This window comes from Chinchilla lanigera, unplaced genomic scaffold (genome assembly GCF_000276665.1).
Source record: "Chinchilla lanigera isolate Chin_1 unplaced genomic scaffold, ChiLan1.0 scaffold00067, whole genome shotgun sequence".
NCBI classification, from domain to species: Eukaryota; Metazoa; Chordata; class Mammalia; order Rodentia; family Chinchillidae; genus Chinchilla; species Chinchilla lanigera.
In genome coordinates this window covers 3,254,341-3,278,307 of record NW_004955468.1, presented here as the reverse complement: position 1 = coordinate 3,278,307, position 23,967 = coordinate 3,254,341, and the positions used below count along the sequence as shown (strand labels likewise).

The 23,967-nt window shown below is 51.5% G+C and overlaps 1 protein-coding gene across 2 annotated transcripts in view; it reads left to right on the top strand.

Annotated features, from left to right (window-relative positions):
* Nucleotides 1–1,013: 1,013 nt before the first annotated feature.
* The window catches only part of Pepd (peptidase D), a 129,424-nt gene continuing 106,470 nt past the window's right edge, over nt 1,014–23,967 (top strand). The window contains exons 1-4 of one of the 2 annotated variants that reach the window (XM_013522477.1): nt 1,014–1,109; nt 11,045–11,228; nt 13,075–13,202; nt 20,835–20,898. In XM_013522477.1, coding sequence (XP_013377931.1) covers nt 1,093–1,109; nt 11,045–11,228; nt 13,075–13,202; nt 20,835–20,898 — 393 coding nt within the window. In that variant the 5' untranslated portion in view covers nt 1,014–1,092. The remainder of the gene's footprint in view (nt 1,110–11,044; nt 11,229–13,074; nt 13,203–20,834; nt 20,899–23,967) is intronic. The other variant, XM_013522478.1, reaches the window with a different exon arrangement.

Below are 23,967 nucleotides of genomic sequence, written 5' to 3'. Positions count from 1 at the left end.
TTTGGGGTAATTACTTCTTTTTCCGCATTAATGAGCACTCAGAACTCGCAGTTGCTTAATTTTGACACATTTTATACCAAAAGAAGCGGTGCTAAGGAAGGCTGTGATTATCTGGGGGCAGGTTTTCCTTCTGTAAAGTGGCATTAATAGCTTTCTGTGCACCCTTTGTTATTTTTTAAAAATGTCCTTATTAGGGAGTTGAGTCTCTTTGGCTGAAGGTGGAACTGCTGATAATGAGGAGGTCCAAAGTCCCAAGGATACACAGACCTGTGTGAAATATGGCACGTTACTTACTTCTCTGGGCCTCAGTTTCCTCATGTGTACGATGGAATCAAGGATAGGTCTTATCTCTCGGGGCTTTTGTGAGCTTTCTATGAGCTCACTTTCGCGAAGATTTGGCCAGTATCTGTAAATGTTCTAATCTGTTGGCAGTAGGGAAGGCATCTTTTTTTTCTTTTTTTTTCTTTTCCTGATTCCCCCTTCTCTGTAGGGCCCTGAACCAACATCAGAGCCCACTGGGCAAAGAAGCAAGCCCCCTTGAACTCCACCCCAGGCCTTCTCTCTGGCCTCCCTCCAGGTTCTTCCACATTCTGCACTTAGGGGACTTGGAAAATATCTTACCAGACCCAAGTGGGGCTGTATCTCTCTCCCCACACTCCGGGACGCTGAAGGTTTCAGTGGCCCCAGCCTTTGCTCAAGCCCTGGCCTTTGCTCAAGTCTACCTCCTCTCCTCCCCGACGGTTTCTTTATGACTGTGTTCTTCCCGAGGGTGGGCTGGGACGCCTGCTCGGCAGCTGACCCAGAATCAAGGGGTTCACTGCCTCAGGACACTCCCACCCACCTCGAAAAGGAGTGGGGCGCGGCTCCCTGCTCGCCTCGCCTCTCGACTGCACCTAGGGGCTTTCCAGCAAGGATCCCCGCAGCCCTCTGAGCTCGGCTGGGTCTAGTCTCGCAAAGCTGGGAGCTGAAGGGGGCGGGGCAGAGGTCCCTGGCCCCGCCCCAAACACACCCTCTATGGCCGCGCCCCCTTCAGTGGGACGCTGCTGAGCTTCAGCTGACGCTGCACTTCACGTGACTGCTCACCGGGTGAACATGGCGTCCTCCGCGCGGTGAGTGCTGCCCTTCCCTCTCGCTCTTGCCCGCCTGTGCGGAGAGCGGACCTCGGTCTTCCTGGCTGGACCGTGGGTCTGAGGCCCCGGGCTCTCGCTGGGCTCGCTGTGTAGCCGAGGGCAGTGCGCTGCTTCCTGAGCGCAGAGCGGCGAGGTGTGCCCTCCAAGCCAGGGCCAGCGCTGGCGCTGAAACCTGCCCTCCGCCCACTGGCCCTTGGGGGAACCCTGGGTCCCGCGCCTCACCTGTGAGCTTGCGGCGGCCGCAGTGTAGGGCTCAGGTGGGCATGCGTGATCACTGCCACGCCCCTCCGAGAGGACGGTGGCAAGCACAGGGCGCCAGACCCCCAGGCGTTTCCCCAGAGGGAGCAACGTTTGAGGTGGGCGTGGAGTTCCTTTTTTCCAGAGGGACACTGCCCCAGTTTCTTCAGGACCCAAACATCAGCTCCTCAGAGAAGCCTTCCCTAACTACCTATCACACTTTCTGTAGCCTTTACTACCTGGTAAACTATGGGGTATATTCATTTGTACTTGTCTTTTAGAAGGAGAAGGCAGGGCCTTAGTGCAGCACCCTGCACACGGTAGGTGCTCCCTAATACTGTATTGCAGAGTGAAGGAAGAGTGGATGGTCTCTGTGACAGGAAGGACTGTGGACCGATGGTTCATCCACGTATTGGGGAGAATATGCCAGACGAGGGAATCCAAGCAGAGCAAAGGTTAAGAGATAAAGACTGAGAATTCAGACTGTCCTTGAGATAGGAAAGAGAAAGGTGCATTGTGTCTCAGGTGGCCTCTCAGACTTTGTCCAGAAGGGTTAGAAGACAACCTGCTTGGATCTGCTTTTGAAAGAGCTTACTCCCTTGGACCAAGTTTAGTGGGAGGGAGTATTGGCGTGCTCTGCAGGGCACCAGGAAAGGTAGGAATACGAGGGAGTAGCACCCCAGTATCAGGTTGGGAACTGAAATCAGAATGGAAAAACTGGTGAACTGAATGCATCTTTTTGGGCAGTGCAATTGAATGCAGCAAAGTAGGTTCTCAGTTAATCCTCTAGTTTGGGAGAACTTCGAATGTGTAAATCAAGCATCTATTGGGCACCTCCAGGGACAGTATCAGGCCTACTCATAGATGTTCACAGGCCACAGAGGTAGATGGACACACGAGTCTCTGTCATCTGTCTGTTTCTGGTCTTGGTGTGTGCTGGGGGGGATATAGGCTCTAAGGTCATGGTGAAGTGTGGGAAGACTTCATTCCCTGGATGGTCTTTGTGCTAGACCTTAAGCAGTGAGACACATTTTAGGTAGAGAACTTTGCGAAGTTCCAATTGGATGGCAAGGATCTCAGGGTCAGAACTATGAACCCAGACTATGGCTCTATCTTAAGGAGCAGAGCAAGAAATAGGTGTGGGGTTGGTATCTGGTATGGGTCTGTTATCTCTCTATCTGAACTGGCCAGGTGGTCATAGGGAGTTTTGGGGGCTGCACTTGGATCAGAACTTCAGGCTGGTCTAAGGCCTGCTCCTTCTTGGAAGTGTACAGACCAAGCTGGTGATTTAGATCTGGACTGAGGGTTCTTAGAGCAGAGCTAGTTCTCTGGATCATCACATGAAACAGTGAGATGGAGGTTTTGGAGAGCTGCTGTATTGGAAGGAAGACCTGGCAGGTGTGTGGTGCTTCCAGAGCTGTCCCAGGCCTCCTGTTATAGGGCTTCCCTCAGAGACTTAAAGCCTGAGCGTAAGCCAGAGCCCAATGGCTTCCTTATTGAGAGGAGGTGTGAATGTGTTCCCGGCAAAGATTGGCCCCAGCAGCAGCACTCACAGAGAAGATCAGTGTGTCATTCATAATAAACCATCTTGTCCTGGCCACAGGCTCCCAGGGAGTTGGATTTGGTTACCTACAGGATCCTACCAGAATGTGCAATAGGGGAGGTACTGCGTGATTGGTGCTTGGTGAAATGGTGCCACGCAAGTGAAAGAGGCACTTGTTGTAATCCTATATCCTGTCCTGCTTTCCTAGGTAACCCTCACTGACTGAGGAAACAAGATGTGGGTGGGAAGGGGACAGGATTCCAAGGAGGAATAGGAAGAAGTAGCTCTAATTCTTTACCTGCGTGGTGCCCAGGGAGCTGTTGTGAACTTAGCAAGCAGGTGAGCTGCCCTGGGTGTATATGTGTTGGGCAGTGGGCCAGGCCAGAGTCAGCATTCTTCTGGAGAGAAAGTGTCTGAAGGAGTCAAATTCTTGGCCAAAAGCCCATCCTTCCCTGATGTCAACCTGTGCTCCTGAGCAAAGGCCTCATGCTGACCCTTGAGGGATAAGGGAGTGGTAGGAGTGGATGGGTCTGTGGGAGCCAGGCTGACTCTTCCCCAGGCCCAATCCTGACTCTGTCTGACTCTTGGTCCCAGTGTGTATTGGCCCACTGATCTTCTTCAAGAGAGAGGGAGATGAGGTGGGGGGGATGCTGACCACCTGCATTCAGACCCTCTCTGGCCAAGGTGACCTGCCTGGCCTTAGACAGTCAGGTAACCATTGGGCTGCCTGACCATCTCCTCAATACCTGGCCCTGTGCTGTAGGCTGAGAGTAGGAAAGCAGCCTTTATTGCTGGGTGCTTAACAGTGTGGCCCTATCTAGAAGTGACTTCACATTCTAGTGCAGGGATCTTGCTCTTATCTGTGCTGTGGGCCCCATGGGCATCAGTAAAAACTATGCAGTTGTCTTAGTACATTTTGTGTTGCTGTAAAAAATATTTGAGACTGGAAACTTCATAAAGAAAAGACTTTTATTTTGGTCACAGTTTTAGAAGCTTGACCAGCTGACTGCATTTATTGAGGGCTTCATGATTCTTCATAATGTGGCACATAGCATCACATTGGGGACCATCCTCCAGCACATGAACTGTTGGAGACAAATCATATCCAAACTATAGCAGCACCCTTTTTGGCTTATCATCATTATTATCATTATTATTATTTGTGGTACTAGGGATCAAACCCAGGCCTTTGCACTGAGCTACATCCCCAGCACTTTTTCTAATTTTTTTTTCCTAGCGGGTTTTACTAAGTTGCTAAGTTTCCCAGGCGGGGCTCTAACTTGTGATCCACTTGCCTCCCAGAGTGCTGGGATTGCAGGCTGGCTAGTATAACACTTTTAAATACAGGAAATAAATAACAGGATTATAAGAAAAACCAGTTATATGTAAGTATATTTATCGCAATATTAAATAAACTTGTGATATAGTGATATATGTTTCTTTATTAACACTTTAAATAATAAAAATTAGCAGAACATTTAGTAACCTCCTTAATTTCGAAAAAGTGATGAACAAAAGTGATAGCCTGAGATACTGTGACAGCAGTATTGTGAAATGAAAGTACCTGTGATTTCTGTAGTTGATAGACTCACACGCATTGCTGGTACTGAGTTGTTTACCTTAATAATTGAAAAAATGTAAATTTGAATTAGAAGTTGAAGAAAGTAAAGATACATATTTTTCTCATCTGAAAAGATGAAGCCTCTAAATTCTATGCAAGAATCCTCACAGATCTATGGGTCTTAGGTCAGAACACTGCAGGGGGCTGCTGAGGAGAGTAGAGAAGGTGGCGCTGACACAGGGCCAGGTTGTGTGTGCTAGGGTTGAGTTTCAGGGGCAGTGGTGTCACAACTTCCCTAGGGGCTGACACCATGTTAAGTTACTCTGCTCTTTGGTCTTCACCCTTGTGATTGGTGAGGGAGGGCTGCTCCTGGGGGTTCTGTGGTTTTCTTTGAGGCCTTGGAGCTATTGATCCACCAGCCTGTATTACTCCTCTTGGACATGCTTCTGCCCTTAGGTGCTTGCAATAAAGTGTACCTTTTTTGCCCTGGGATTCAGAGATGGCATGACTTGTACAGTGGACCCATGAGTTATGACTGGGCTTACATAGAGACTCTCAACTTGGCTTACAACCGGAATTTATGTTTAACTTACAACCAAAGTCTTGATGAATGCCAGGCTGCTTGTGTAGTTGTAAACAAAGACTCACGATGTAAAAAAAACTTATGTAAGCATCAGTCTGACCCTAGATGCTCATGTTTGTGGACATGGTTTTGGTCAGTGCTTTATATAAACACTATGATTACTGTTATCAAAATGGCCCCACAAAAGCTAGAAAAGAAGCTAAGGAAGGAAGGGTGGGTAAAGATAGCAATCACAATTGAAAAGAAGAAAGAAATTGTGGAGAAATATGAAAGTAGCATTCACAGGACCAGTCTCACTAATATGTACTGCATGTTGAAATCCACCGTCTCAATAATCTATAGAGAAAAGATCTGCATATGGAAGCTAGTGTTGCTAAAAGTGTTACTCAAATTAGTAAGTCACAGTCAACAGTGCTAGATGAGGTAGAAAGGCTATTATTAGTATAAATAACGGAAAGACAGATGGCAGGTTATAGTCTGTCTGAGTTTATAATTTGTGAAAAAGCCAGAGCTATAAATGCAGATTTCATAAAAGATAGTCCATCAGTGAGTGATAATGTTGAAACATTTCATGCTAGTTAGGGGTGGTTTCACAATTTTAAATTGAGAACTGGGTTGACAGCGTAACTAGGCTTGGTGAAACAGCCAATGCTGTTAAAACGGCTGCTGAAAATTATATACACTCCTTTGAAATGATGACACAGAGAAATGGCTTTTGCTTTCACTAAGTTCTCTTCCTTTTCTGGAAGAAAATGCCCAGGAGAACATACATTACCCAAGAACAGAAGAAAATGCCAGCCCACTGGCATAAGAAAAAGCCTATGAAAGACAGGCTAACCTTAATGGTATATGCCAGTGTAAATGTTGATCTCAAGATAAAGCCTGTCTTTGTTTATCACCCTGAGACTCCTAGAGTGTTCAGAAAACAAAGTCATGAAGAATAGGGGTCATACGGAGATCTAACGCAAAAGCGTGAGTAATAAGAGTACTTCTTGAGTAGATCAGGGAGGCTTTCTGTCCTATTGTTAAGAACTATCTAGAGGACAAAGGTTTATCACTCAAAGCTTTCCTCATCATGGACAATGTTGCTGCTGACCCACAAGATTTGGAAGAATTAGCTGATGAATTTCCATGGCTCTCAATCGAGTTCCTCCCACCTAATACAGCTCCTCTACTGCAGCCTGTGGACCAGCAGGATATAGCTAACTTTAGGAAGCCGTACACCAAAGAACTGCTCTAGATGGTCTCAGATAAGATTTAACCCTTAAGAGTTCTGGAGGGACTATTACAACATCCTTTCCTGTGTGGGGTTAAATGAGAAATACTGGGCCAGTGTCTCTCTGGGGATATGAGAGCTGCCTGGAAGAAAGTGTGGCCTAAAATTATATAGGGGAGAGACTTTGAAGGCTGTGTAGAGGAGCCTGAGCCTTCAGTTGACTGTGTGGTTGATGACATTGTCACTATAGCAGAGTCCATAACCTTGCAAGTAGACAGTGGTGATATTGAGGAACTGGTGGAGGAACACTCAGAGGAATTGTTTACAGAGGAACTTCAGCAACTTTTGGCTGAGCAACAGGATGGAAGCTGAGGAGCTTTCTGAAGTGAGGGTATCAACAATCAGTGCAGCAAAGTTCTTCTAAAATAAAGGACGTCCTGAAAAATTGGCCAGAGCTATGAACATTTGTAGAGAAGACTCACCCAGACAGAGAAAAAGCCAATTATTGCATTCACTTGCTTAATGACAATGTCATATCATACTACAGAACAGTGTTACAGAAAAGGTAGAAACAGACAACCTTAGACTAGTTTTTAGTTCTGAAAAGGCTGAGACCTAGTGAGCCTGAAACAGGTCCTAGGGGGCTACAGACTCTTCCAAAGAGAAAAAGAACACCAAAGAGCCAGATTCCTGATGTTCTTAAGGAAGGGGACTCTCCTTCCAAAGAGTAACCATCTTCCATTCCATCCTCTCTTCCTGCAAGCCAAAGGTGTCAACTTGAATGGTAGGGACAGTATGAAATTGTTGTTTCTGGTAAACTAGGAACATTATATAACTTTTTGGTGAATACACTAGGAAAATTATGTTTCTGGTAAATTACACACATTATACAACGCTTTTTATTATGAAAAGATTAAAGTTATCTTTGGGAGGTTCAGAATACATTATGGGTATTTCCATGATTTCTTGTGGGAAAAATAGTCTTGACTTACAACCAACTTGAGTTACAACTAGCCCTTGCAAATGAATTACGTTTGTAAGTCAGGGGTCCACTGTACCTTTTAAATTCTGGGAGCCAGTTACAAAAGCACCAGCAAAACCCACCAGTTGGAGATACTGTATTTTATTGGTGTACTTTTGCTGAATTTGAAGGTAGAAATTACCTTCCTTGGTTCTGGACCTGTCTTCTGGGGGGTTTGGTTTATGCTATGCACAATCAAAGGTCATGTCTCTATAGACCTTGATTTGTGGTGTCCTGAAATAAATGAATGGCTGCAGAACATCAGGCCCAGTGCCTACCCCAGGGCAGGGTGGGCTGTGTTCTGCCTAAGTCCTGCACGAGGAGTAAATACCATCACCCATCAGTGTCCAAGGACCCCTCAGATACCCCAATGCACAGGTATTCATATCCCTTACTTATAATGGCCAGGCGGCCCCAGTCTGTGTGCTGTAAGGGATTTAGGCCTCTTGGGAAGCTTTGGACAAGAGGCTCCGCCCTTCCAGGTATGTTGCTATGAACCAGATAGAGGCAGCAGTTGCTGTACTTATGGTGGGAGGCTGGTCAGGGGGGAATGGGGAGGGGGAGAGATGAGGTGACCCAGATTGGGCAGTTTAGCCAGTGGTGCTCTTGGGTGACTGGCTGGGGCCCCCGTGTCATTGCCTCTGTGCAGATGGTGAATCCATAGAGACCAGTTTCTTTCCCTGCCCCCATAGGCTTTACCATGTGAGGGGAAAGGCTTAGGGAGGCCTTGGAAGACCCTGGGCATGGCTGCTGGCAGTTGCACTTTCAGTTCCTGCCCTCAGACCCAGGCTGGGGGCAGTCATGTTTACAGGCTGTCACCAAGTTCTTGCTGCCCTCTCATCCTTGTGGTGAGTGTGGCAGATAAGCAGCTTTGGCAGCTTGGGCCCACCCAACAATCTGCTCACCCTCCTAGGAAGAAGGGCACGTGCCTGGAAAGGGGAAGTGAAACTCTAGCCCCCTGTCAGTGTGAGGTGTTCCTGACCCCTCCACCCTTCCTGGCCAGCAGGGGCTGGAGGGTCCACTTCCTACCCCTGGAGCTGATGCGGCACCTTCTGATCCGCACAGCTGGGAGTGCCACCCATGTGTTGACTGTGACAGTTGTTTACTCAGCAGATACTTATTGAGGGCTTGTTGTATGTCAAATACAATGCTGGGTACAGGATGCAACAGTGACCAAAGCAGACCCAGTCGAGTGGGTGGAGACCACAGTACCACGAAGAACATGCTACATTTAGGTTAGAGATGAGCATACCCCTTCACTAGATGGTCTGAGTCCAGGAGTTCACTCAGGGGTGACAGAAGAGAGTTTAATGCAGGGATGGTTCACAGAACTGGGGGCGGGTTTTAGGAACCTGGGGAAAAGGAGGGAAACCAGCTGCTCAAGATCTCAGGAAGGGCTGCATGGTGTCCAGGGTGGCCTAGGTAGAGATGTGGCCCAGTGTAGAGGGACTGCACAACAGCAGGAGGAGAGAATTGCAAGTTCAAAGAGGAAAGCCCGGGAAGACCATCCTTAGAAGGCTGCTGGGGGACAAGCTGTACGGGGCCAAGACGTGCTCATGTGCCACTGCTACAAGAGCCAGGTCCTTTGAGGGTCCCATGCAAGGTGCCGCAGGGCCTCCTCATGCCTGTGGTGCTGTGAGGGATGGCGTTACCGCAGTCCCCAGGCAGAGCCCTCTCTTCCGGCTCTGGGCTGTCCCTGTCCTCCTTGGGCTCCATGCTCTGTCCCTGGCCAGCTCCTGGCTGCATACTTTGCTTTCCAGCTGGCTTGCAGGGACTGCTCTTCCTTCCTCCCTTGGGTCAATCCTTCAACAGATATCTAAATCTGCTTTTTTCTTGTCTTTGTGGAACTTAAATTCTGCCTGAAGAAACAGCGACCAAATAATAAGTAAGTTAAATACTGATGAGTCCTCTAGAGAGAATTGAGGAGAGTAAGGGGCTGAGAAGTGAGGAGAGCAGGGTTCCAAGAAAAGCTGCTCTGGGAGGAAGGAAGCATTTTTGCAGAGGTGTGTGTGGAGGATAAGCCGCTTGGGGACACCTTCAGGAAGAATGTGCCCTCAGGCACCAACAGCAGCCGAGGCCCGAGCTTTCTTGGTGTCTGGGGAAGGTGGAAAATGCCCATGCTGCAGTGGAGGAAACCGAGGAACACCAGGGAGGCCTGGCCTCTCAGCATGTGCGGGCTGGGGAGTGAGTATGTGAGGAAGCCAGTGAGGATGGGGAACTTGGGACCCAGACAACACCTGAGAGTTTCTTGAAATTGTCCAGGTGAGAGGTGGCGACCAGCCGGGCCGTTCTGGGGCAAGGAGTCAGATTTTGGGGGTGGTCACGGCCGATGGCCTTCCTAATGATAGAGAGAGGGAGGGGGAGACAGACAACCAACACGTAACACACAGATGGCTAGAGCAGCCATCGCGGCTCGGTGCCTTTGTGGTGGCACAAGGGAATACATTTGGGTCTGTGTTGTGCCCCCTGCGTCTGAGGTGACAGGTCTGACAGGTGCTGTCAGGGAGCCAGGGAATCAGTGCATCTGAGGGGGATGCTGTCAGTCGAGGCATGGATGGGGCCCAGCTATGTTGAAGGAGGGAGCCTGGTTGGGGGAGGTCTCAGTACCCAGGCCTGGGGCTCCAGAGAGGAGGGAGACTAAGGATGGAGGAGCTGGTGTTGGGTCTGGTTCAGCATAAAGTAGCCCCAGTGTTATGGGCAGAGAAAGGCTGAGTGAGGACTGGGGCCCACAACAGATGCAGCAGCATGAGATTGTGTGTGTGTGTGTGTGTGTGTGTGTGTGTGTGTGAGAGAGAGAGAGAGACAGACAGACAGACAGAGACACCAACTGCATGTGTGGTGCGGAGGGGCTGGACATGCAGAGGACTCATAGTGGTGGACAGCCTGGATAGTCAGGCCAAGGAGTTGAGGTTCCTGTGTGTCTGGTTTGTGAGAATGCCCCGGAGAGAGAGCAGTTCCTTCTGGACCAATGTCCAGCTAGGCATGGGGCTGGGACAGGCCACACACAAGTGAAGGAGAAGCCCCAGGTGGGTCCAAATGGGGAGTTTGGGGAGTGGGTGTGGGACGTGTCTTCTCAGTGACCAGGGAAGCCAGAGGTATAGGCGCCTACAGAGGGACAGCTCCTACTCTGCCAGGCCAGGCCCCACCCAGCCACAGGTAATGCTCTGCTTGTTGTCCTCCAGATGTGCCCCCTGTGGCTGCTGTACACAGGGCCATCTTGCCATCATCATTTCCCATGAGTCACTCAGCTCAGGGTGCTCTGTGCGTATGTGCGTGTGTGCGTGTGTAGGGGTGATATTGTTGAGGGCTGGGACAGTCCAGGCTGTGAGGTCAGTGACTTGTAGGGAAGGGGACAGAATGCACGGTGCATGGTGGGGAGCCAATGTTGTCTGGGTCAGATCTTGTGTTTCTGGTCAGCCCCACCTCCTGGGAAGCTGGGCGTGAGCTCCTGGAGGGTGACAGTTGAGTGGCATCTCTAACTACTGTAGGTTTTCCGTCCACGGGCCTCCAGCTGTCCTTCATTCTGTTGGTGGACCAAGCGCTCAGGGACACAGCAGGGCGGGATGTGGATGACAAGCCCCTGTAGTTGTCCCGCAGCCCAGTGAGCGGCTGTCTCGGGGTCACAAATAGGTGGAACTCTGGCCAGCTTGCCGTGTGTGGATGGGAGTCCACCAGGGGGCCAGACCATGGGTGGTGGATGCACATGGAAGTGCTAAGAAGCCTACATAGGAGAATGTGCTCTTGTCTTTGCAGTCCTTCCTTTTCTCTGGGGAATGAGACTTTGCAGGTGCCGCTGGCCCTCTTCGCCCTGAATAGGCGACGCCTGTGTGAACGACTGCGAAAGAACGCGGCTGTGCAGGCTGGTTCGGTGGTGGTACTGCAGGGTGGCGAGGAGACGCAGCGCTACTGCACTGACACCTCAGTCATCTTCCGCCAGGTGAGCTGCTCCTGGCCTTTCGTGGGCCTGTCTGTCTCCAGCACCAGGCTAGGTGGTATCAGGTAGTGGATGTCTCTGAAAGGTCCTGGAGGGGTCCCATGGAGGCAGTGGGGGGCCAGGGAGCTCATACTCAGTGGTGTTAGTGAGGTGTCAGCAGCAGCTAGGGGCAGAGCTGTCACCAGCCCAGCTCAGCTCTCTTAGGTCAAGGTACAGAAAGATGATGTTCCTGGGGAGCAGGTTGGCAAGGCTTCGTGGAGGAGGCAACATTCAGCCTGGGACCTTAGGCCAAGATAAGTTCAGACAGCTGGGAGGACGGCGTGCATAGGAGTGGAGGTATAGCAGCCAGGGAACAGCAGAGGGTCAAGTACAGGTAGGGATGAGTTCCTGGAGCCAGAGTCTGTCTGCAGTGAGGAGGACCTGGGGAAGGCATGAGACTGGGCTGATTATTTAAGCAGGAGTCAGAGGCCCAGCGCTCCATCCTGGCTTGGCTACTGCTGACCCTTATAATCCTCCTTAGGCTCAATTCCTTCCTTGGGAAGTGGTCCAGGGGCTCCTTGAGATTCTGGACCAAAGGCTAGATGTGGAACCCTTGGCTGAGAACCTGTGGTAATGCTCAATCCCCAGAAACAAGGACACGACCAGGACGCCAGGTGGCCTGGAGCTGGGCACACTCCTGTTGATCCTAGCATTGCATTTACTTTACAGATGAGGAAACTGAGGCCCAGAGGGGAAACAGCCTTCTAAGAGGTGGAGCTGGTGTTAGAATCCCATTTCTGACTCCATGGCCAGTGCATTTTCTTCCCACTGCTATGCTCAGAGCTGTGGCCTGGGAGCTTCAGAACCTCCCCGGGGCAGATGGCATCTAGGGGACGTGGCTGTCTAGTGTCTGCATCAGGGGTGGGGCAGGAGTGTGGGCAGGGGAGGAGGTGGTGAGACCTGGTCCCTAGCTGGATCCTGGCCACCACAGTAGGGAGGGTGCAGATAGGCTGAGATCTGCTGCCCAGAGCCATTGCAAAGGGTTTTGTACGGAAAGCTCCAGCCTGAAGGGCTCCTTCCCTCTGCCCCATTGTTCTTGTAGCTCTGTGTCTGCAATCCCTGGCTGCCAGTGGTATGGAAGCCTAAAGTTTTCTCTGACTAGTCTTGCCTCCTCTTGAGGTTTATGTATTTTTGTTAGAAACCAATGTCCTAGCTGGGTTTGGTACCACAAGCCAATTACTGTCCCAGCACTCTGGGAGGCCAAAGCAGGAGGAGCTCGTGTTTAAGCCCAACCTGAGCAACTTCGTGAGACCCTGTCTCAAAATAAAAAAATAAAAGAATGGCTGTGAATGTAGCTCATTGCAAAGACCCTGTACGGATCCCCAGTTTGGTTCAGTCCTCAGTAACACAAACAACAATCCCAAATTCAGCCATAGACTCCCTTCCTGGTATATGCCAGGTTGGTCCCAGCAGAGCTCCTCCACTTCACACCCAGGTGATATGTTTAGCTCAGCGACATTCTCAGCTCTCCTGGGGTAGGAGAGGAAGTAAAAAATTACCCCTAACTGGGGTAATCCATTGAACTGGAGCTGTGGTGCTTTGGGTTGCTGTGTCCCAGGGAGTCCAGGCCTGGGCCTGAGGATTGTGGGTACAGGAGGACTGCAGCATACATGCAGATCACCCCTGCCAAGCTGACAGGGCAAGATGGTGTAGCTGCAGCTGGAAGGGCTGTGTGGGACTGAGGGCCAGTTTCTGAGAGGAACAGGGCCCAAGCTCTTCTCTGGAAAGGAAGCACTCAGATTGCTGCTCACCTCCCCCTCGAGCCTCGTGTTTCGGCTCACTGGTGACGAGCCTCCTTGTTCCCCCATAGGAGTCCTTCTTCCACTGGGCATTCGGTGTCCTTGAGTCAGGCTGCTATGGCACCATTGATGTTGATACCGGCAAGTCGACCCTGTTTGTGCCCAGGCTTCCTGACAGCTATGCTACCTGGATGGGAAAGTAAGGAGCAGTCGCTGCATCATTACTGTGGCTGCCGACCACTGGCCGGCTGGGGTCGCAGGGCCGGGGTGGGAGTTTGGGGCCTGGCCTGCGGGTGGCTACAGGCACGGAGGCAGAAGGGCGGGTTGGTGGTCGGGCCCTTTGCCAGCTCCTGAGTTGGGAAAGAGCGCAGATTGGAGGCACAGTTTGCAGATCCTGATATTGAAGTTTCCAGTTGAGTTAAAATGCCTGAGTCCAGGAACTGGCCACTTCCCCTTGGCCTCAGTTGGAATGGGCCCACATGTATCCTTGTGGTAGATTTGGCTGGGATTAGGCCGAGCAGTGTGGGGGCCTCTCTCGGAGCTCTGCCACTTATATGCAGGGCATTAGTTAAGTCATGCCTGTCTGTGGCACAGATGAGCCTGTCTGTGAGATGGGTAGAAGCTTTGGACTGTGCTTTGTGACGGGTGTGAGTCTGGAGGCTGGGGCTGCCCCCCCAGCCCCCCATCCTCCTGCCTCATCCCCACCTCACTAGCTTGGGCCCTTCTGGGAGCCAGGGGCCATTCCTGCCCGCTCACAGGTGCTGAGGCAGCAGCTGCACTTAACCAGGGATGTTTGAGGTGATTGCAGGATCCCGCTAAATGCTCCCCATCTTCCAGCCTGTCATTTCTGCCTGGAGAGTGATTATTCTGAGCTAATGTGTAAATTGCAGCCTTCACTGCCTGGAGCCCCAGAAGGCTCATTACCAGGTGGGCTGGTGAATCTGTAGCTGGTTTGAATGACAAGGCGCCTGGCTGTTGCAGGGACTCTGGTCTCTTTTCAGAGGGCCAGAGCCCTGTAGAGATTCCCCAGACTCCCTCTGCTTCACCTGCCAGCCCTTCCTGCCCTTTCTCTCAGGTCCTTTCAGCACAGGGCCACAACATCCATTGTTGAGCCTGACTTATTGCTGGGGCTCTCAGGGTGCGGGGTCTAAGCCCATAGGTGCACATCAGTTCTGCTCTAAGGCCACTTGGCAGAATCCGGGCTTGGCCCTGGGCCTTCACCTTTGCTGGGAAGACTCTGTTTCAGGCAGAATTGGCAGCAGAAGAGAAGCGGCCTCTGTTTCTCCTGGGGAATGTTTCAGGCGTGGCCCTCAGGAGGGAGAGCGGGAAGTGGACATGCCCCATCTAGCTGGCCTTTGGAGGGAATGGCTGGGCTACCACTGAGAGGCCTCAGCTGATACTGCTTTCCTTCCTGGTGACCTTTATTGTCCACCTTTATTCCATCCCTGGCTGCCGTATTATAAGGAGGGGTCGCTCTGTAAGCATGGTGGTGTGACCAGCCTGGGCCCTGGTCTTACTGGAGCTGTGATTGGAAGGTGGGCTTCCCAGTGGTTCAGTGTGGCCTCCATGGGGCAGTCACAGGGCTCATGAGTGGCCCATGTACTGGGTAGGGCTCCCGTTCCTTCCTGTGAAACAGCGGTGACACTGTTGGTGAGGCACCGCTGGGGCTGTCGTTACAGTTGCGGTCACCGTGGGATGGTGACATTTGTGACGTTGCCATGAGGTGGCGATGATGCCGGGGGACAGATCCCAAAATTTAGAGATGGCTGCAGCAATGATTTTGGGCAGGGCTGTCACAAAGTGGAATTTGTTTTTCCTCCTGCTTGACTGTGGTCAGGACATCAGTGCATGGCTGTGGCAGTGTTGCTGTATGACTTCTGAGGCCAGAGCATGAAGGGCACTGTGGCTTCCACCTGATTCTCCCTGGGGGTGAATCACCTTGGACCCAGCTGCTCCACCATGAGGAAGCCCTGACTGGTAGCCAGCACCAGCCTCGAGCTCTCGTGAGCTTCCTGGTGGGCCCAAGGCTAGACTCCAGGCCCTAGATGTCATGGAACAGAGCTGAGCTCTACTCTCTGGACTCTGTTCTGATCTTTAGAGTCTATGACGTTGAGAAATGGTTTTCCCTCCATTGAGTGTCCATGTAGCCCTAGTAACTGGCACAACCTTTATAAAGAATTTAGATTTGGTTTCTGTAACAGAATCCTTTCTCCACCTTGATGAGGTCACATGAGCTGAGTTGTAGCTTCGGCCCTTGCCGTGAGTGGCATGTCTTGGGAGTACAGTAATTGGGGCCCTTGTGCTCAGTGGCCTCTGGCTGTGCATGGCACCTACAGTTTTGACCTGGCTGCCCTCTGCAGCCCCCTGTGGCTCAGCCTTCTGGCTCAGAGCTTGTTGAGATGTCTCACTGCTCAGAGAGCAGGTTCAGGAGTCATAGCAGATGCCTCCTGCTGTGAGTTATGGGGATGGACAGTGTAGAGGAACACAGCTTCAGGGAGGGTTTGATCAAGGTATCAGTGGCACCTCCCTTGCAGTTTCTCTCTGGTAGAGGGGTTTTGAGTTAATCTTCTCTTCTATTTTCTTTTATGAAGAGCTGGCTCTGACGAGAAATCAGAGAGTGCCTGCCCACGCATAGAGAGTGGACGTTCTGTGGGGCTGTGGGAGGAGGGGCCGCCTCAGAACCCCACCATGCAGTGGCTACACCTGAGTGAATGTCTTCCCACACCCACCATCTGGGGAGCCAAATGGCTCTTGACTTGAGGGTTGAAAACCCAGGACCTGATTGGTCAGGGACCAGCTGTTAGCAGTTGGCTTTTCTGGAGTGTACTCTTCACTGATACAGGAATAATATGCTGTGCCTTGGCCACAGCTGGGTTCCAGAGAGGCTATTAAAAGTTTCCTTTCATCGGCCCCTGCTTTGCCTTCCCAGCTCATCGTCTAGTGCAGATAAACAGCCTCGGCGACCTTGAGGGTGCAAAGTGGGCCCTGGTGGGAAAGGCTCCGCGTACGCACTCAGCAGGCCAGACCCGGCAGCTTCCGTCCTGAGCGAGGGTCCGGCCCCAGCGCTGAGATGGATCCTTGTCTTCTGCAGCCTTGGCGCCCTGTCGTGGCCACTCCCAGCAGCTCTTTCCCTTCCTCTGCTCTGGGGTGACCGTCGCCAAGCCCCCCTGTCCTGAGTCTTTAAAGGCACAGTTATAATGGGGCAGAGACAAAGGGGCTAGTTGTCCGGCGCAGGTTGGGAGGTGGCCAGATCTGATGTGTGTGGGTGCTTCCAGAGCCTCTGCTGATCAATAGGGCCCTGAGAGTGAGGCTGACGGGATTACCTGGCCTTTGCAATCAAAACCCACCAGACTGAACGTCTGACCTTCAGCTCCTCAGCTTCCTTCCGAGCCTGTATCTGATGGCTTTTGAAAATCCATCTGGCGGATACTGCAACCCAGAGTCACCCGGGGAAACAACGCCCCTGTCTGCAGGATCCTCCGCTTCCTGTGTAAACTGTCCAGCTGTCAGTGCTGCAGACACCCAGGGGGCCATTGGCAGCTTGATGCTGGCCTGTTCTCGTCCTAGCCCTTTTTGGAGCTCAAAGGTGGTAGCTTCTAATTCAATTTTATTTGGAGTCTTTGTTTGCAAAAATGTGATGCCCTTTGGATGTGAAAGTGCTTTCCATCGCGTCCCATCAGATCGAGCTTAGCCAGTTTTGGCTGCTGGGTATCTGGGGTCCTCAGAGCAGGTAGGAAATTTCCTGTGTGACTCAGTGCCCTGTGCAGCCTCAGAGCACGTAGAGGGTGAGTGATTTGGGGCTGAGGGGGAAACCCTCCCAGAACCTCTGCAGCTTCGCTGTGTGCTGCCCCCACCCTTGGCCAAACTCTAGAATGAGAACCAGTGTTCCTGGCCTAGGTTTGCAGGAAGGTGGTATTTGGTCTCCTGAGTGCAAGCTGCCCAGGAGGTACAGCAAGTGAATATCTCCAGGCCGAGAGCCTGAGGTTCTGGCCTGGCTCCTTTATCATGGGGTCCAATGTGGGGTGTGCATGAGTGGTGGGTTTGTGTGGTGGGATGTGTGTGCGGGTGTGGAGGGTGTATGTGGTATGATGTATAAGGGCTATTTTTGGCATGGGGGGATGTGTGGTGCGTAGCATGTGTGTCTGTGGGTTTTCACAGCACTGTCCCCCATGTACGTACACCGTGGGTCACAGGGACCAAGGCTTCCTCAGGCTCACTCTGGCTGCCTAGACTCCCTGTGCTGTTCGGCAGGGTGCGTGGGGCCCTCTTGAAGGGGCAGAGCCCTTCCTGAGAAGGGGCTGAGGGGGCTTCTTTGGCTCTTCCTAGGCAGCCCATACCAGATACCCTCCAGCACCTAATAATCTCTAGCTGTGCTCACCCTGGGGGCAGGCCTGTCTTGATTACTTCTTAGGCAGTAGCTGTCCCTCTGGTGGGCCTGTCTGAACCTGAGCGTCTCGGAGGAAGGGCTGCCACTTGCCCACAGGCGAGGTCTCCAGGACCAGGTGCCTGCATTCCTCTGGAGAGGGCCGCTTTCTCTTTGACAACCTAATGACATTCTGAAATGGTTGCCGACTTCCACTCCAGAGCAAGTGCCGCCGTGTTCTACTGTGAAGGGAGTGAAAGGCAGAGGCATTGTTTGGAGCTGAAGGCAGGCTCTGGCTGCTGGAAATTGATGGTGACTGCTGTAATTTGGCCCTATTACTTATTCATTAACTGTATGCAGGTGGTCAGCCAGCCGCCAAGAGTTGCTCTTTGAAATTTCATTTTCTAGAGGGCCCCATCCCATCTGCGTTGGGTGGCATTAATTTCATGTCTCCTTCCCACGTGAAGCCTCGCGCAGGGTGTTTGTGCTCCATGTACAGGAATCAGGCATCAGTTCTGATTCTGAACTTGAGCTCATGCCTGGGCCCAGCTCCTGGCACAGCAGGCCTGCTTGAGCCAGTGTCCCTGAACACAGAGCCCCTTAGGAGGATGAGATCCTGTCCAGTGAGGGGTCTTCTCTCTCCTATCAGAGCTGTCCCTTGCACCTAAATGGAGAGATTCTGGAATGGGGTGAGCTTTCTTCCTGACCTGTCCTCTCTGGGTCTGCTTTTTTTTATTCTGTCTTCCATATGGTGGAGCCTAGGATGAGCTGTACTTGCTGGACTCCAGACTCCAGATGGAGCGGGGTACAGATCCTCCAAGTGGCCACCCCTCTCCTGGCCATCCTGGCCCTTGGTGGGTTCAGCGTCACCCAGTGACCTCACCAGCCAGCTTGGCAGGACTGAGGTAGACATGAACCCTTCCAAGTCATGGCTGCCATGCCTTCTGTAGCTGATTTGAAGCAGCAGCCTGGCATGTATATCCCTTCGGGTGACATTTAAATGATTTTTACTTTAATTAACCCTAAAATATGAAAAAATAAGTACTATTCAAACTTAATTATCTCTGCCCTTTAAAAAAGAGTGAAATGTGCAGTGCAGACAAGATGCTTGCAGCTCTTCAGATTTTATCTGTCGGTTCTCCTGTTGAGAACCAGGTCTGTGGCTAGGGAGGTACTCTTTGGCCCTTGAGGCCCAGCTTGTACTCTGGCTGGGCTGTGCCCTTGACTTCAGTGAGGAGGGCAAGAGCCACCTGAGCAGAGGGCGCTGGGGGAGCAGGCAGCCAGTGTTTGAGCCCACGTCTTCTTGATTTGGGTAGAGCAGCAGGCTCCCGTGGGCTGGGTGGCCCTTGCCCCACCTTGGCTCCCATGGTCCCTTGCATGGCTATGGCCACCATATGAGAAGTGTCTTGGTGAGGACACAGCTCTGGGACCACCCACAGATCACAGCTCCCCTATATTCACCTCCCCTTTGCTGCCACCTCTTCTAATTGTTAAGCCCTTGACTTTGGGTGCACTGTCTGGAGACCTCCCCAGGCCTCTGGCCTGTTAACCATGACCTAACTAGCAAGACTCATCAGGCGGGAAGCGAAGGGAGGGAGACATTTCTTGATGGCTTCCCTCAGCAAGATGGGAAAGCTGGGAGGTTTGAGGCCCCCATAGAAGTGGAGGTGGGGCTGGGGATTTAGCTCAGCGGCACAGCGCCTGCCTGGCAAGCACGAGGTCATGAGTTCTATTCCCAGTACCGGAAAAAAACAAAAACAAACAAAAAAAGAAGTGGAGTTGACTGGTCCGATGTCCAGCTATATAGTGGCCAAAATACCTTCTGTAGGGGAACCATAGGAGCTGGTCTCAAAATCAGATCTTTTATAGTTCCCATATCTGTTGGGAGTTTGCTTTCCATACCTGTCACAACTGGAGGTGATGAAGTGACATGCACCAAAGCTAGGTTTGGGGACATGCTGATGACGTAGGCACCTGTCTGCATGGAGCTGGGACAGTCAAAGATGACATGGTGGGGGACACCCTGGAAAGCATTTTGGTGATGACCCTGCCTCTTGCTTTTCTGGCTCATGCTTCTGTGCTGTCTACAGGGTCAGGGTCCGGTCAGTGCTCAGAGTGTCACAGCTGAGCAGCTGAGGGTATACAAGCTCCCTGTAAGCCAGCCCTTCGGCTGAGAGCTCCAGAATCCAGGCAAGGCGCTTGTCATCTGCTTTTACCCTCAGCTAGTTGCAGCTGTGCTAATGGAGGTGTCAGACCTTGGCCACTTAACTTTTGAGTCCTGTCTCACATGTGGAAGCGAGTGTGACTGAATTGTGCAAATTTAATTAACGGTGGGAACTTGATACCTAGTGATCACTTCAGAGAGGCAGAAAACTCCAAGGGCATTGTGGGCTGCAGTGAATGGCTGATTGCAGAGACCTGAGTTCTTGGCTTGAGCTGAGTTCTCTAGCTGGTCCAGCTTACTTCGTGTGGCTGTGAGCTCTCTGCTGCTGGGCTACAGCCTACCCCTGTGCCCCAAGTCCCAAAGCTCTCTCCCTCCCCTCTTGCACCTGGGGCTCCCCAGGAACCCTTCTCATTTACATACCCTCCTTCAAGGGCTCAGGAAGCAGACTCTAAAAGCCATCTGCTCTGCTTTCTCTGAGGCCCTGTGGGATGTGACACCTGCTGATGACAAATGAGACCATAGGCATTCTGGGGGTGGGGAGCGGATGGGGGTAGCTACTCTTGTGAAGATGTGAAGGCCAGGTGTAGGATTGCACAGGATGGCGTGCACATGCGTCATTGGACTTGGCTGGTAACAGCCTGTCCCCGTACAGTCAGTATGTTCCTCTGTATGTAAGTTCCATTACCAGCAGTGACATTGACTCATCTGCTGACTGGGAGCCTGGGGGTGGGGGTGGTGGCATGCTGGTCCCAAGCTGGAGGCCTGCCCAGTGTAGCTGTGACCCAAGGTCCCACCAGCCTCATTCACGCTGTCTCTTCTCCCTGGCTGGTTTTTCAGGATTGATGAGTAGGCTTGAGTTTTTCTAATCACGTTGAGTAATACTGATACTGACTTAGTTAAAATGTTAATTTGTTATCTTTCTTTTGAAGAGATTCCATGCGAGACTGGAGGCAGCTTGTTTTGTGCCCCAAAGGGTGGGGCCCATTGGCTGCTGCCTTTGAACTCTCTAGTATAGAGGGGAATGGTGGTGCAGGCAGCCTTGTCTTCCTCTGCCTGCTCCAGACAGCCAGGGGCACAGAAGAAGGAAGCCAGCTGCTATGAGGTTATGAAGGGAAGCAGGTGTGAGTGCGTGGTCACTCTATGTCCCAGTGTCCTTTGAGTTTGAGTCTGCTGGACAGACCCAACTTGGTGCTAGGTGCCCACTGTGATAGGGTTGGGTGTGGAGCTGTGGGATTTGCACTTGGTGGGCAGGACGATGCCCATACCAAGGCTTGACCTTGGCATTCCTTGTGCTTCCTTTTGAGGATCCATTCCAAGGAGCACTTCAAGAACAAATATGCTGTGGATGATGTCCAGTACACAGATGAGGTAAGCGGCTGACGCCTCCTGTCTGAGCAGCGCTGGGTTACCAGTAACTCTTCCACTTCAGGACTTCCTCTCCTCCCACTGCCACAGCCCAGGGACCCTGCCTCTTGGCTGTCCGCCCTGCTGGAGCACCCCTGTTTAGAAAGAGCAACTCATATCTCTCCAGGCTGAGGAAGCTAGTCTTGGACTGGGCAGTGCGCCTGGCTCAAGTGAAGCATCTGGTGACCTGGATTTTGGCCACTGAGATGCACCAGAGGAGGACATCTCTGAGAGTTAGCCTCCTGCAGTGGGAACAGAGTTGTACCTGGGCTTGACCTGGGCCTCCCCACAGGCGCTCTCCAACTTCAGGGGCCACTATTAAAGGAGCCCAGGGCTGGGGAAGATTGGTGGGGTCAGCTGAAGTTAGGGCAGGGCTCAACCAGGAGTCCCATAGTTTTAGTAAACAAATGAGCAAGACCCCCAACACTACAGCATGGCCTAGCACACAGAATGCCCCTCTGCTCTGTCCCTGGGTACTGTCACAGCCCCTGTATGCTTTGTAAGTCTGTGCTGGATAGAATGGGAAACAGACAGAAATCAGTGACAGTCACTGGAGGTCCAACCCAGACCTGGCAGGACCAGCTGGATGGGGTCCCTGTGGCTACATTTCCCCAGACATGACCCATATGTGGATACATGCTAAGAGCTGGAGCTACAATGTGAAGTGGCCAGGAGAGGCCAAGCAGCTCCCTCTTACCCTGGGGCAAGACACAGGCTGTGTCAGGGGATGACAACACCAGGTAAGAAGCAGGTTCCCGGGATCCTGGCCAGGTACATGGCACTGTGAGGAACCGGTCTCTCTCCTCGCACTGTTGGGGCCCTGCCTGGGCCTGCCTGCTTGAGGATGGACAGTGGTCCTTGACCCCGTAGACGCCGGCCTCAGCAGCACCCTGTGCATAGGCCGGCCCGGTCCTGTCTCCAGTTTTGCAGTTCTGGAATGCCACTTCCATTTCTCTGACTGTTCACATCTCCACTGAGCCTCCCCTGAACTCTAGGGCCATGCTGACATCTCCACCCTGCCCTGTCGTTTCACATTCTTCTTGCAGTGCCTTTGCCCAGTCCTAGGGACACTCAGGGCATCAGAGGCAGTTGAAACCTCGGACTCCACCCAGCAGTCCAGCACAGGAAGTAACTGCATAGGCGAATAGTCACTGAAGCATAGTGGGACCTCATCAGGGCTCCCCAGGAGCACCTCATTGAAGAACTTCTCTCTTCCTCAAGCCTTGAAGGCCTGTGTCTGCAGCACCTTCTACCCCATTGGATCATGGAGAGGGAAATAGCTTCTGATGACTTCTTCTGTTAGGGACAGGGGTCTGCAGACGAGAAAGTACAATAGGGACCACCTTAAGTCATCTAGCTAATCCTGACTAGAAGGAGTTAAAAACAAACTTTACTAGAGAGATTCCCCTGGGAAGCAATTCAAGGACAGGGGTAGAGAGAGAAAAACCAGATAAAGAAAGGCACCAGATGACCTTAGGACTTGCACCAAGAGACCAGAAAAACAGCTGACTGGCAGGACACAGACGGAAAGCCAGGTATACAAATGATAAGCCGCCCCACCTCCAATAAAATACAGGAAAAACAAAGAGGAGGGCTGACTAATTTTAAGACAGTGTGTACTCACAGCTATGCACTAACATATACAAACATATACATATATTCTACAGTCACTATATTGTTTACTCTAGGGTCATCGTAGAGTACAGTAGATATCTACACATCCCCTTACCAACTCTAAGCTAACCGTGAACAAGGTATTCCCTTGCCACTCCAAAGATAAGGCTTTGAAAGGTTGGTCAAGGACAAGCAAACAGACACAAAGAAGCTGCACGTAGACCTCCAAAGAAATGATGCTAGGCAGAAGTGCCTGGAAACCAATCCAGCTATGGCAAGTTCCTGGTGGGGGAAAGAGTAACTTATTCACCCTAATAAAGCAGCCAGGAACAAAGGCCCTTGGGTCTTCCATCTTTCTGGAGCCCCCTCCCCTGATTCTTATCAAGGTAGGTAGCTATTGTCTCCTTTCTCCCTCTTCTTTTTCCTCTTTACAAATAAAGTGTCTTCTTTTCATTAAACTTTGTCCCTCTAATTTTGTGTGGGGGCTGAGTTACAGTCGCAGTGGGCTGCTCGGACAGCAGAGCAGCAGTGCTCGTTCCACAGATATCTTTGGTTCCCTGACCAGAACCCAAACGTGGCACTGTTATGTGGTTTCAGGACCAAACTTTTGAGGGTGACATGTAATGTCTAAGAGAGTGTTAGTACATAGATGACCCATTGTATTGGTCTTTGTGTACAGGATCTAAAATAGACTGAACATTTATTTGCATGCCCTTGCTGACTTTATATTTCTAAGTCCTAGAGAGGGAGGGGTCTGCCCATCCTTTATTCTCATTTCTTTCCTGATCCTCTTCTTTCTCAGGTGCACCCCTACCCCCATAAAGGACACCTTAATGTTACTGCCCTTTGAGACCTTCACCTTTCATCCCTCTTTGCTACGAAACCTGGAGGGAGCAGCCGGGTCGGGCCTTGTCTCAGGGACCTGGGATGGGGTCCTGTCTCAGCTGGTGCCCGCTGCTGAGTCAGAGCCATCCATGAGCCACAGCCTCCCCAGTCTGGCATTTTGGTCTTGATGAGTGGGCGGAAATTCACCTCCATTTGTGCTATGATTTGGGGAGATGTGGGAGAGAGCTGGACAGAAAGGGAAATCTTAGGTGCCAGAACAGGAAGTCCTTCAGGATAGGATAGAATGACAGCCCCACAGACCAGCTTTTTTCTTAAGGTAGAATTTTATTTATTTTTATTTTTATTTTTATTTTTTTTGGTTTTTGGTTTTGCTCCGGTACCGGGAACCGAACTCACGACCTTGCGCTTGCCAGGCAGGCGCTTTTGCCGCTGAGCTAAATCCCCAGCCCCTGTACTTCTTTTAAGTAATGTGTGTTCAATTCATGTGTCTGTCTATTGATTGGGCTATTGATTTTTTTTTTTTAATATCTTTTCAGTTCTATGTGTGTTGTCAAATTAATTCTCTGTCAGAAG